At 40.4% G+C, this 13,476-nt stretch overlaps 1 protein-coding gene across 3 annotated transcripts in view; it reads right to left on the bottom strand.

Moving 5' to 3' along the window:
- Window positions 1–2,471: 2,471 nt before the first annotated feature.
- Window positions 2,472–13,476, bottom strand: part of NOX4 (NADPH oxidase 4) — a 106,861-nt gene continuing 95,856 nt past the window's right edge. For all 3 annotated transcript variants that reach the window (XM_074817013.1, XM_074817014.1, XM_074817015.1), the window contains 4 exons: window positions 11,325–11,433; window positions 10,684–10,752; window positions 8,528–8,628; window positions 2,472–3,132 (listed from right to left, as the gene is read on the bottom strand). In XM_074817013.1, the coding sequence (XP_074673114.1) occupies window positions 3,012–3,132; window positions 8,528–8,628; window positions 10,684–10,752; window positions 11,325–11,433 (400 nt within the window). In that variant the 3' untranslated portion in view covers window positions 2,472–3,011. The remainder of the gene's footprint in view (window positions 3,133–8,527; window positions 8,629–10,683; window positions 10,753–11,324; window positions 11,434–13,476) is intronic.

The following is a 13,476-nucleotide window of genomic DNA, read 5'->3' as shown; positions in this document are numbered from 1 at the left end:
TACAGAGCTTAAAAGAGGGCTTGGCTTGGTCTTGCAAGCTGGAGACACACTCAGCAGCAGCAAGGACAATGCAGCTTATAGAAAGACTGTGTTTATCACAACATCTGCCACTCCTGAAGCCACGTCACGGTCACTAACCCTTAAACTTTTTACTCCTCTAAAAAGCATAGCTCAAGGAAAAGGAAAAAAGCAACTGAGGCTTTTAGCCTTTTCCCAAACTTACCCTCACCTGGTCTAGCAACAGATCTTTTCACTGCAGGTGCACTGAAGTGATCCCAAAACATTAATTAAGTCTCACAACACTCCAGAAAGGTAGACAGTCCCAAGCCTGTTTTACAAGTGGGCCTGCTGAGGTTGGTACAGGAGAAAGGCAGAAAGAGGAGACCCTGGCTCTGCTTATATCTTGCTCTGACAGCACTGCCTAATCTAACAACAGGCATTTAACATGCCTACACACAGTGTCAGCTCCTGCTACAATGCAGAACAAGAGCACAGTACTAGTATTACTATTTTAATTATAAAGCTCTACCTATGTAGGAGCTAAGCCAGAAAATGGAATCTGTTTTAGCACAGAGCTAACTACAAAACTAGCTGCTCATTATATGGTAATAGAACTGATATCTAACAGAGAGGAGATGTGAAACCACAAATAACGTCGTGATTAGGTGACTCTACACCATATTTAAAAACCACTAGATACTAGATCCTAAAGTGAGGAAAAAGATCACTGTCTGGTTGTGGATAATAGATGCAGACATGATTTCAATTATGCTTTAAGCTAACCGCCAGCAAAGAAAAAAGTCTGCAGCAATATCCAATATCTACGCATTTTGCCATCAGTGTTATATGTATTATAAAACCCATGTAGGCAACATTAGAAATAAATCTTAATGATTTCAAAGGATGTAATCCTTTGCTGCATACCCCCAGTTTTACAGTGATGGATGAATGAGATCCAATGGGAAAATAACGATCCTTCCAGCCTCCAAAAAAAAAAAAAAAGAAAATCAGTAGCTGCAACGTAGGCTCCCATCTCACACTTCATTTCTATTTTGGCTTCTCTCCTCTAGGTTACATTGAGAATTCTCATCAGTAGGAATATGTCCATCTCTGGCTCTTTCCTTCCCTCTTGAATTTCAAACTGGGCAGAGCCAGAGGTAAAAACTTCAGTGCAAAGTCCAGACACTGAGGAACATGTCCCCATGTGGCTTCACTGCTGCTCCTCCACACTGCTGCTCCACTGAGGGCAACTCCTGAGCAGAAGCTGCCAAGGCACAGACCAAACTCATTTTCACTAGTTCCACATACATCATGCTTATACACCACCTACTAGAAAAATGCTTCCCTCTGAACACTGATACTGATACTTGTAGATCCCTGCACAGAGTTTGTGTTGTGAGCTTAAAATTAGTGTCTTTCCTATTAAAATAGAAAAGGTCTTCACTAGAAAGATGTCAACCAAATCAAAGGCACTGTGCTAAGTACAGGTGAACCACAGGCACGAGAGATGCTGAGCCATCTTACATCCGTGTGTGGTGCAAGCACTACAGGGTATTGCTCCCAAGCTTCTGTTGAAGATTAAGGGGCAGGTTTTCAGCATGTGTAAAGTGAAGATGCTCTACCAATATGCACGAGAATTATGCCTATTTATGCCAGCTAAGTGTCTGACTCCTGTTTAAATGCTCTCTTCTCAGCAAAATAAGGAAAAGGGGGTAAAGAAGAAAAAGTTATAAAGTGCGTGTTTCAACCTCTAGCCCTTCCATGGCAACTATGAGCAGAGTGGAAAACAGCTGTGGGAAGAGGAAGGGAAGGAGAGCTTAAACTTGGATGTTTCAGATCCTCCCCTTTGGAACATACTGAAACTATACTGCAGCTCCTGAAAGGTTTCTATCTGCACACATGATGCAAAGAGCCACAGTAACGAGGGTTTCGTTCTTACTCTGCTGTAGGTCTGGCCTGATCCTGCTTTCAGTGACATCACTGCAAACAAGTGTGACTCCAGGGAACGTACTCAAAGGATCACAATCAACCAAACATACTCTGGAACCTCTAAAATTGGATTTCAACCTGCTGTGTTGTAAAATAATCAGTAAAAGCATCTGAATGCTTGAAGTATTTGACATTCATGGCATGTGAGTGCAGAGTGAGTGCAACTTCCATGTTGAGCACGTGGTATAATAAAACATCATATCCTGTTTTCTCCCATTAATCGCTTTTCTTGCTCCATCTATCCGGCTGCATAAATCACACATTTTGCAAACTCAATGAATGCTGAATCGATGCAAGATAGAGAGTTCTCCATGAACAGCTGTTTGCTTGCCAAAAAGCTGTGATTTACATCACAGTGGAGTCTCCCTACAGGTGTTACACAGTTGTACTCACTTTTCCATAGGTTAGCTTACATCTTCCCCCATATTCCACCCTCTCTTTCATTCAGGGTGGGAATATTCACATCCATTACAAAGTAGACTAGTGAGAGTAACACTCTATATTTTAAATACAGAATCCCAAATCCGCAATGTATAAAATCTTTAATATGGAGTGTTTCCACCCCAAAGCCATGAGATTTGTATACCAGCAAAAGCAATAGTCTTTGTAATACACTATGTTTTGTCATTTGGATTAACCTGGGGTTTGGTTTACTGATCCAGCTTCAGAGGACTGAAGTGGAAGAAGTTAAAACATTCCACAGAATCTTCTTCCATCAGCTTTTAAAACAATTGTGTCTCTCCCCAGCTTCTGTACTTTTTAATTAACAGAAACAACTTCAAAGAATCACTGCTGCCACAAATATTGTGCAAACTTGTTTAGGTTTGAGCATAAGCACTTATTAGTTGTTGGTATACTGCTGCATTCATCATTTTCCAAAGTCTTAAATAATCATAAATAAGAAAATCTGTGCTATTCTTTGGTACATTTCTGTCTGTTTAAACCACAGCTGAACTTTTAAGTTGTACAAACAAAAAATTGCACTTTTATCTTCTAGAAAGTCTTGCTAGTCCAACAGTCTTTCAGCTGAAGGATTCTTTATTATACTCAAACCTTGTCCCATAAGAGTTGCTGTTGTTGCTCAGCTTGTGAAGTATCTTAGAGATTTTGTTCGGTCCACAACAGAAAACTCCAATGGTCTTCCTGTTAAGAAAAAAAGAAAAAAAGTTACGATATTGCAAATGAACAGTAACTTCTAATGATAGACAGAATTGGATTCTCGCCTCACTGTATTATAAGTAAGCCAGCTATGCAGAGATTATAAGGTGAGAACAGCTCACTAGATCATGTATTTAGTATTACTGGAGCCACCAAGTATCCCCACAACAAGCCCTATTACTTATTTGACTAAGACAACTCTTAGGAAAAAAGTACCTCATCTTAGTCTCAAGACACCAGGTGATGAAAAATTACTACTTCTCACTCTAATTTCTTCCATGATTAATCACTTTTTTTGCTAAAATGTGTCTCACTGTAATGACTTCATTAGTGTAACTCGTGATTTACACCAGCAGGAGATCTAGTCACTAACAGTGATTCGTTACACTAATGAAAACAGAGCACTACTAACCCATGATTATTTCTGGCAGCAACAGAATAGTTTTACCACTTTAGTTTCACATTAGCATGCAATCTTTCCCTCAACAGCTATATCAGAAAGTCTTACGAAAAGCCAAACACAGAATACGATCCTTGTTCCTCATCCACAGCTATCAGCCTGGATTCACTAGCTAACCTGACTTTTTCACACCACTCCACTGACAACAGCTCTTTGCTCTCTAGTCACCTTAAACACAGGCTGTAAGTCAGACTCACAGTCATACAGCATCTAAAGGCTCAGAAGAGTAGCCAGCATCAGAACAGGGCACATCCAGAACAGCAGGGCTGGGTTGTTCATGATAATTCATCATCTCCCTTTTTTTTGAAAGATTAGAGAAGGGAAAGGAAGGAGCAAGGAAAGACGATGCGGTACTGTTTCTTCTATATCAGAAAAAAATAAATGTCTTCATCTTCCTGCTGAAATTGTGCCACTACAGAGAAAGATCTTAAAGATTTACTGGAATGGAGAGAGAGCACGCAAGAGGGAACATGGCTCTAACTATTGTGATCTACAGCACTCACCAAGAGGCTGGAGACTTGCATTCTGGTCCCTGCCTCCAGGACTGTTTCAGTATTTTATTTAATATAAAATATTTTAGCACATGCAGGATAATCAAATGCACAGTTTAAAGCTGCCTATGTATGAGTTTGGTGAAAGAAGGGAACTAACGCATATAAGACAAAATCTTTGATGCATACTGTCAATGTATGTGCCTGACGTTAGGCAGCAGTTCGAGCAGCATGGCAGTCCGTGCTATTGTGCACAGCACAGCAACACTGGCATGGTGCAACTGAGGACTCAAACATCACAGAGCGTTGCAAAGTTATGCAGGTAAGTGCAACAGTGTCCTTGTGTGGGCACCTTACAATGCTGACTTCAATTGCTTTTAATCTCTCATATCAATCCCTGGCAAATATTCATAACTCATACTTTTCTCACCCTTATGTATATCTATTAAACTTTCCTGTCCTGGCAGTACTCCTTTTAATGGCAAGGAGCGTCGTGTTGGTGGCTGGATTTGCAGAAATAATGAGAGCTCTATTGCTTGTTGCTCTCAAATAAGATTCCTCAGCACTTACAGACTCTGAACACCCTCTGATCTGTGCACAGTGGAGAAAAAGGGTACATGAGCTGCCCTCAAGAATCTATCTTCGACTGTGTATTTGAGAGAATTAATGTTGGGGGTTTTTTCATTAGTCTAATTAGTACAGACAACTGATAAACAGAACCCAAAGAGTTCATCTGTCTCTCTCCCTTTCATTACATATATATATAGCCCCTAAAGCCCAGACTGCTAACGTGTTCCCATCCCAGCAACATCCTTCCAAGGTACACAGAATTTTTGGTTAGAAAACAGAATCACAGAAAAGTTAAATGATTTGTCTAAGGTTACACAAGAGACCTGTGGCTACGAAGGTCTCCTGAAACCCAGCTGATCCACTGCACCATGCAATGAGCCAGAGGCTCTTGAACTTCCTTCCTGGCATACTCACCATCAGCATCTCTTCTGGACATCCCTCCACGCACCACTCACCTCCCACAGTTCACGCCCCACATCCTCCCCCACCCATGCCCCCCCCTTCCCTGCTTGCAGATACCTTCCTTCCTGCCATGCTTGGTCCTGCTCGGTTACTGTGACCACAAGCAAGCAGGGAGCTGAAAGCAGCTACTACACAGAGCAGCACACTACAACCCTGAGCTGATGGGCTTTAATTGTGTATCACTTGTTTGGGTCAATGGCTCACTTTGTTGCTCAGATGAAAATAGGCAGATAGGTAGTACTATGTCTGAAAATCTTTATAAATACCATTATGTATGTTTAGAATTAGGGAAACTCTGTTAAGGGCCATTCTTTGTAATAATTATTAACTTTAATATAGGATTTTACTCATTCAGAGCACTAAGCAAATAACTCTTTAGAGTTACTACAGGATGAGTAGGTCAACATGTATTCTTACATCCATTTTATGAACAGTAGGAGGTGAGGGAGAGGTGAAATACTTTGCTATCTAGAGAGGACAGAGTCAGGACTTGAAATGTTTCAGTTTTAAATCCCACATTCATTCCTAGAGAGAGGTTTCTCCTTTAAAGTGCATGAGAAATGTATCATGGTGCTCCATGCCTTTCTCTTCTACAGATACTCATGTCTTTTTCTAGGTCAGTCTCAATCTGGAAAAAAGCACACATCCATTTGACCTGAGCAAAACTGAGAAATCGTGGCAGCTAAGGCATGTGGTGTAAGCTTTTGATCCAGGGCAAAACTGAACAGGAACAAGGCTGCTGTTCCATCCCCAAAAAGAGAGCAGGAAAAACAAGATCAGTAATTTATTATATAAACTGTCCCAATGCACATCGCTGGGACTGCGGGTGTCATATAAAATATCAACAGTAGATGGCATGCGTCTGCTCCTCTTAGTCCAGAGGAAAGAACTGGGAACCTGATGCTGGGTTGTCCCATGTCACGCTCTGAAGGTCTGGCAAAGCTCAGACACTTACACATGCTTTGCTTATTTGGGACCCAAACAGCAACAACAGCAACAATTCACAAACCACAAGCCAATCAGATGGCTAAAACGATGAGAGGTTTGCCAGCTGCATGTTTATTTACGCATGTCTTTTACTAAAATCACAGATAAAAAGTGGAAAATATCTTGGCTGCCCATAAACAAGTCCAAGGGGATGACTGCAAATACATGTGAAAGCCTGAACACTGGCACCAGATGTTGAAAACAACTTGGTTGCCCTGTTTTGGTTTTTGGGTGGTTTTTTTTTTTTTTTTTTTGGTCTCCGTATTGCAGAAGGGTCATTTAGGTGGAAAGTTACAGAGAAATAAGAACAGAAATAAAGTTAGTAGACCATGAAATTGGACTGCAGAGAAAAACTGAAGTTCCCATCTCATCCAGGGAAATAGGAAGAATATTTACCTACAACAGGTGGGGTTCTGTGGGATAGCTGAGTTACACCTTGCACTACTGTCTATCATTGTTACATGTAACTATGTCTATAGATACAGACCTGTATCTATAAACCCTGATAAAGGGGTGACAAAGGGTGAGGAAGCCTACATCTTAGCAAGCTGCAGGATAATCAAAAGAGTCAGAACATTATTTAGGTACTAAAAAGACACCTGGAAATGGTGGCACAATTTAAAGACCTGATGTGAAAATGCAGAGGAAATGGTACTTGAAGTCTAATTAGGAGTAATGCGATGGAAAGCACAAAAGAAAAAGCAAGTATGACTGCCACTAATAGTTTCAGTTATATTATGTGCACTTACAGTATTGCAAGGAAGTGGCAGAAGCCTCATCATTCTCATCTTTTAAAACTCCATTCACACAGTTAAACAAAAAAGACATTAGAATGGAGCATAAAATGTCAACAGTTCTCTATGCAGAGGACTCTGAGCGAGAAAGTCAACTTGCTTCTCTGATCTCTCTATTTTCCTTTATTTTCCATGGTTCTTTACTGCAAAACCCTCCTCTAAGTGATACGCATTTCCACAGTGTGAGACTCCTACTAGAGATGCCCCTCTGTAGCAGCGTTTGGGGCATCCTGGCAAAGGACCCTGTCCACAACATCCTCTAGAACCTGAATCAAAGATACATATTGTCAGCAGCTTACATTGCCAACAGTGATATATATTGGCACTCAGTATTTCTCAAGAACCAGAGCTCAGTGTCCCCTAGTCATATCCAGCATCAGAAGAGAAGAGTCAATAAGCCATGGGCAGATGTTCACTTTGCAAGTGCAACAGAGGACAGAAAGTTCTCGAGGGAAAGTTCTGCAGCTGAATATGAAAGCCCCTCTCAGCCTGGTGCACAGAAATTTCTATCAACAGCTACTGAGGTTGGTTTTCTCCAACCCCACTAACTTTTCCAGAAGTGGATTAAGGAAGATTCACATAATCTCTTCTACCAGGTCAACTTTTGAGGCAGAAAACTGCCGGTGGGGGGTAAAATACTTAACTAACAAAGCTGGATCTGGACAAAGACATTCCATAGTCTAATTGCGTGTCTTCTCTGGTTTACAACCGCCTTGTTTCAGACCATAATATGTTTGCCTAGCTGTCCTGGTTTAACCAGGATAGGGTTAAGTTTCCCCAGCAGTGGGGGGGGAGCTCTAGCTGGGTTATTCAGATACCATGGGGACGTCACATCCTGGCATGGGAGCGTGGGGCGCGTGGTTTTATACATCTGCTCCTCTCACTGCTGTATTGGTAGATATTTTGCTCTGTTCATTGTTATCACTATTACTGTTATTGATATTGTTGTTGTTTGTTGTGTTGCTGTTGCACTGTTGTATTAAACCTTTCCTTATTTCAGTCTTGGGGCTTTGTATTTCACTCCCTTTGTGGGGGAGGGGCAGCGGCCGCATGGTCTCAGACCCCAGCAGGGGCTAAACCACCACACTAGCACAGTAAAAAGGCATTGCCAGGTCTTAAGAAAGAATAAAAAAGTGACAGGAATCTCCAAAGACAATATATCCTCTGAATAAAAACAATATAGGATAGTAAAGTTCTTCCTTGTGCATTTTGTTCGTAAACCTGCTCTATAAATCATGAAAATTATAGAACTAGTCAACAATTTTAAAAAATGCAACTTCATCCATAAAACCAGCATATGTTGCAAGGAAGATATTGCCATGGACAAAAGCATACGCAGTCTCTGTGCAGTGAGATGGAAATCTATTACTTTTATTTTCTGGGCCACTGAATATCTTAGATGCATGAAAAGATGAACTGTTCTGAGTTTTAAAAAAAAATCTTTCAGTTTGTACAGGCTATCTCTCATAGCAAAATATTAGCTAATTTCAACATCAGTAGCTTAAACATTACACTCTGAGATAAAACCCAAAAATATTTTCATACAAACATAGCTAGAAACAGAGAATATCCCCAGCCTTCAAACTGTGGCGTCCTCCAAGCAGACTGGTACTTACCGCCTGTTACACTTTGCTATTTCATCAAAAAGGAGTTTCCACCGGGGTCGTCCAATCAAAAGCCTTGAGTTTAAAGCTTGATATTTTTCACCAATTATTTTCTGCAACAAACAAAAAATTCCATTCTCCCTGATTTGCAAACTGGCTCATATCACCCAGGGCTCCCATTTCTGACATTGGCTGACTTACCATATCGCTGAGGTGTAAAATCTGAGCACAAGTATCAGACAGTTGTGATTAAAACTGCAGCCATTTCATGCACCAATACCTCTGCTCACTGTCTTTTCAATGGCTCTCCTTGGTGTTCGTTATACGTTGTTCCTCATGCAGCTGCTCATTAATCTCTCCATTACTTTTAAACCAATTTATTTAAGCCATAAAAAAATAACCACGCTCCTATTATTCATTCCCTCATTGGCTTTTAATGCTAAGCTGGAAGAAACACTGCTGATGCAAAAATCATATTTCTGTCTGAAGTCTTTTTTTTAACTTTGTACAAGTAACTATTAAGATGACTAGGTCTGAAAAAGTAACAAGGGAAATCTTACATTTCTCCCCGAGAGTAGTTTGCCAGCTGTTTTGAGCTGCTGTAACAGCAGAAAGAAGCCAAAACTGCTCCCCGGATGGAACCCAACCCCTTCCAGCAATGCCAACTCACCAGCATTTTGATAAAGTCAAATGCCCTTCCATTGCAGGGCACTACCCTTCCTTAGTTTTCTGTCCTGATGTGATAGGAAGGTAGAAACTTACATCTTATCTAGACTCCCACGTTCACTCCACTGCTGAACAACCTGAAACATTGTTCCTACCAATGCAGAGTCTTGGTTAACTCATCCTTGGTTGACCTTTTATATTCAAGAGGCACTTGCTGAAGGATGAGCTTCGCTCCCTGCTGTTGCACAGGCATGCTACTCATGAGCAAAGGGGGCACAAAGCAAAACTGCTCTAATTTGTGCAGTCAGCACTTTGGACTAACATCAGTGAACACATAAGCTGTATGGCAATGGAGAGTTGAGTTTAATTCCTCCTTGAGAAATTATGAACAGCATTATGGATCATGCCAGTTTTGTTCATTAGCCACAAAAGAAAAGTGACTTTAAAGAAAAGAGTTAAAACAAAGTTGATCTAATAAATTCAGTAGCTGCTTGATACATAATATTAGAAAATTTGCTTTGAATTGTCTATTATTACAATCTTGCTGTGTCATTGCAATTCAGTCCTGCTTCAGGTTTTAATTTTAACCTAACAATTACATACCAGGTTCATCAATTAGGTATTCTCAAGCATCCCATTTCAATAGACATAGGTCATCCAGGCATTAAATTTGTGGAGCACTGTTCACAACTACTGTAGCTATCACATCATTTAGACTATTGGATAGTGTTCCTACCAGAGCTGTGAATGTTATGCTATCTCCACCTGATACCAGGAAGATCAAAACCCTTTGGGTATGGTTTCTCACGGCATTTCATGTTTTGTAGAAATTGTTAGGCTTGGTTCTGGGCACGCTGCAGTCAATGGAAAGCTTCCAGACACAGCAGGGTAAAGAATTTAGCTCACGTGCTAAATAATGTAAAATGAAGATCGTAAGCATAAATAGCTATGGGAGATGCCAAGAGCTGGGGAATTAGCCCAGTTTTGGGGTTTGCAATACATGGCAATTGACAATTCAGTAGAATTTCCAGTCTCATACATCAAGAAATTTGTAACTTTTGTCTATATTTGAGGCAAAGAAATTCAAACCTTTTACAAATAGCTAGTTTCTCTGAAAATATTTATTTGAAAAGAAGATTTGAGCTTGCAAACTCCTAGAACTATTCTGTTTTGATTCTTAGCCCAGAAATGATGCAGATTTCCCATCAAACACGGCCAACTGTCTGGTCTGTGGCCTGGCCTGGAAGGACCTCTTTCCTAGAAAAGGAAGATATGGATTTCTGCCCACATCTAATCAAGTTAGAACTACTAGACTAGATTCTCTTAATGCTGTGGGGATGGACTTGCTCTCTTGCCCTAGTAATGAATCAATCACTTGAGTTTATAGCCTCATTTCCTGTTTTTACCATCTGCAGTAATTCTCTTTTGCCTTTGACTGACAGTTTACATTGTCTACTACCCCAAGGTCTAGTTTGGTTTACAAACAGCATTTAGCCACATACCTGTATTCCATCTGTTTGACTGAGGTACAGCTGGATATTTATATAGTCTGGTCGATTCTCCTGCCAAAGCTGGGAGGACAATAAAAACAGCTAGTGAAATAATATCCCTTCTCTTAATGTAAGTGTAAAGTCACTTGTGCCTACTATGCTGAGGGACATGGGTTTCAGCATCAGTGAAGCAAGCTTTTTAATGAAGGAAATACACTTGCATAGCTACCCTCTGTGAACCCCAGAATGTTGCACAACATGCTGTGTACAAAATATTATTTTAGGAAGCTACACTGCTCTTAAAATCCACCTGAAATTGTAAATCCCCCTCCTTTTTCTATCTGTCTACTAGTCAAATGGCTGAAGGCCACCCTAACCTGCATGCTCTTCCATCTCATAAATTTCACAGGTAAGTGTCCAGACTACTGGTTCATGGCAACACTATGCAATGAAATACTGGTGACAGATACTCAAACTGTTTTGTGCACTCCAAGAATAAATGGAGTCTGGGTCAGTTAGCCCAAGCGGAAGTACTACTGGAGCTCCCTTGTTTTGAGCAAGGCTGCCTTTCTCAACTAGCATGCCAGTTGCATGGTGTGGACATACCTTGCATTTACTAAGTTGTCAGTACCCCTCCAAACAACACCCATTACCTTGTTATGCAACATACAGAGCAGATCTGCAAACCAGCGGAAAGATTCAATGTCCCTGCACACCCAAATGAAGTAGAGTCTTCTGAGCTTGTAGCACTGCCAGCCGTCACTTGAAAATAAAATGTTTGGGTAATTAAAAATTATCATTTAAAGAGGAAACATTAATTAATGTGCTTTATATTCATTAGTGGAAATGTGAGTTTCCATTAGAAGCTAACTGCTAAGTTGTTCTTCATCCTATGATACATCAGACACTGAAATGACCAGTGCAGCCCATTAGGATGATCCTGAGAATATTAAATCTCTAGCACAGAGCTAACACCCTTCACAGATCCTGTTTCTGCATTAGGAAGTTGTCAGCTATACAGATGATTTGGGCAGCAAATATGGATTCATGCATCATCATTAAACTTTTATTTCAAAGCAAAGCAGACATTCTAAGTTCAAGTGTATTATGTCAATTCTTTATCAGGTTTATAAAGCAACCCATAAGAGGAAAATATTGACAAATGCAATAATGTCAGGGCTTAATTCTGCCTTTATCTGTGAAAGGCTCTGGTTGATTATAATTAATACTGTAGTGAAACCACAAAGACCAAATCAAATCAGAGCTCCATTACATTAGGGAATTGTGTGATATATTACAGTCCTCAGAAAATGCTGGTGGGTAACGTGCAGTCATGGGCAGATTCTGGCATTGCATTTAGTAAAACAGGACTCTCATGTCTGATTTCTAATTCAAATAAAACACAAATATAGCACAAAGGAAGGATTGGAATGAACTGGGGAAGAAAATAAAGTGAAAAAAATCTTGATGATTAATGAGTTCAAATAAAGCACAAATATCCGGGAAGTATCTTCTTAGCTGGCCAACACTGTTTTCTGTTGTTCTAATCACTGATATGGTCAGTGCACAGATTGTTTCCTCCTTTTACTCCTAAAATAATGGTCAGATAGAGAAGGCCATAGCTTGTCAACTTCAAACACTAGTCCCAGGAGCCAACTGCAATCAAACAGTCTCATGATACACCTCACCATACCCATTGTGCATTATTTCAAACTCTAGTGTTGCTGGCATATCCAGCAAGGGTATAGTATTAATAGATCTATGTAAGTGATGGCTTCAACCACTGTCTTACCTCCCCATACCCCTAACCTCCACTGTAAGACTGAGAAGCAAGGATGGAGACATTCTCAGCAGCATGTTGAGGCTGAGAACTCACCTTTTGTGTAAACTCCCCATAGAGAGAAAAAAAGTGCTTTAAGACTGCAGAGTACAGTGTCTTTCAAGTCCTGTTTTCAGCTTCATTATTTGACTTTTTTATTTGTAAACAGTTGACCTGCATCTTTTTCTGACTGCCTATACTAACACAAGTCTTTAGGAAGGGTGACAATCTGGTCAGATGTGACAAGATAACTGTGAGCAGTAGCAAAGAAAATAAGTGCCTTTCACCATAAAAAATGATAAAAGAAGAGAAAAATGCCAGGCATTTTGTATTGAAATACTGCAGTTCAGTAACAAAACACCACTCTTGGTGATGAAACATTGCAGCTGGACAAAGAGGCTGGACTGCAAGCATTCATGAAACAAGTCAAGTATAGATTTAAAACAGCACCTCAGACACATGCTTGGGTCTACCTCAAGAAAGATATATTATGCAATAAAGGTGCAATCCCCCACTACAACCAAATCCACACATATATAACACTTCTTGTGTGTTTCTATGTTACCACTACCCATAATAACAGCCATTATTTACAGACCCTTCTGCATGCAAGCCACTAGCTTTCCTTAATGTAAGTTATTTTTTCTTAAAAATAGAGCATAGGGTTCAACAGTTAAGTGGAGGGAAGGGCAGAAGCAGGAATGAAATTGTGTACATACAACAGGAACACAACTGAGCAGGAAACAAATGACTACATCAACAAGCTTCTGATCTCCCCAGACCTGCATGTCCTTGACACAACAGGACTGGCCCCGCTGCTCTGCAGCACTGGCATCGTAAGGCAGTTTGCATGTTCACACCCACCAATTTCTGTTTCTAAGCTAGGGCAAAGACAACAGGCATATCATCCACTAAAACACTGCTTTGTTGATGTTTAAATATTGAGAAGGGAATCAGGCTAGAACTGTTCCTTTTTCCCAGAATCA

The sequence above is a fragment of the Strix aluco genome, chromosome 2 (genome assembly GCF_031877795.1).
Source record: "Strix aluco isolate bStrAlu1 chromosome 2, bStrAlu1.hap1, whole genome shotgun sequence".
Taxonomy (NCBI): domain Eukaryota; kingdom Metazoa; phylum Chordata; class Aves; order Strigiformes; family Strigidae; genus Strix; species Strix aluco.
Note: the sequence above shows the minus strand (reverse complement) of the source record. Positions and strands in the feature narration are given on the sequence as shown.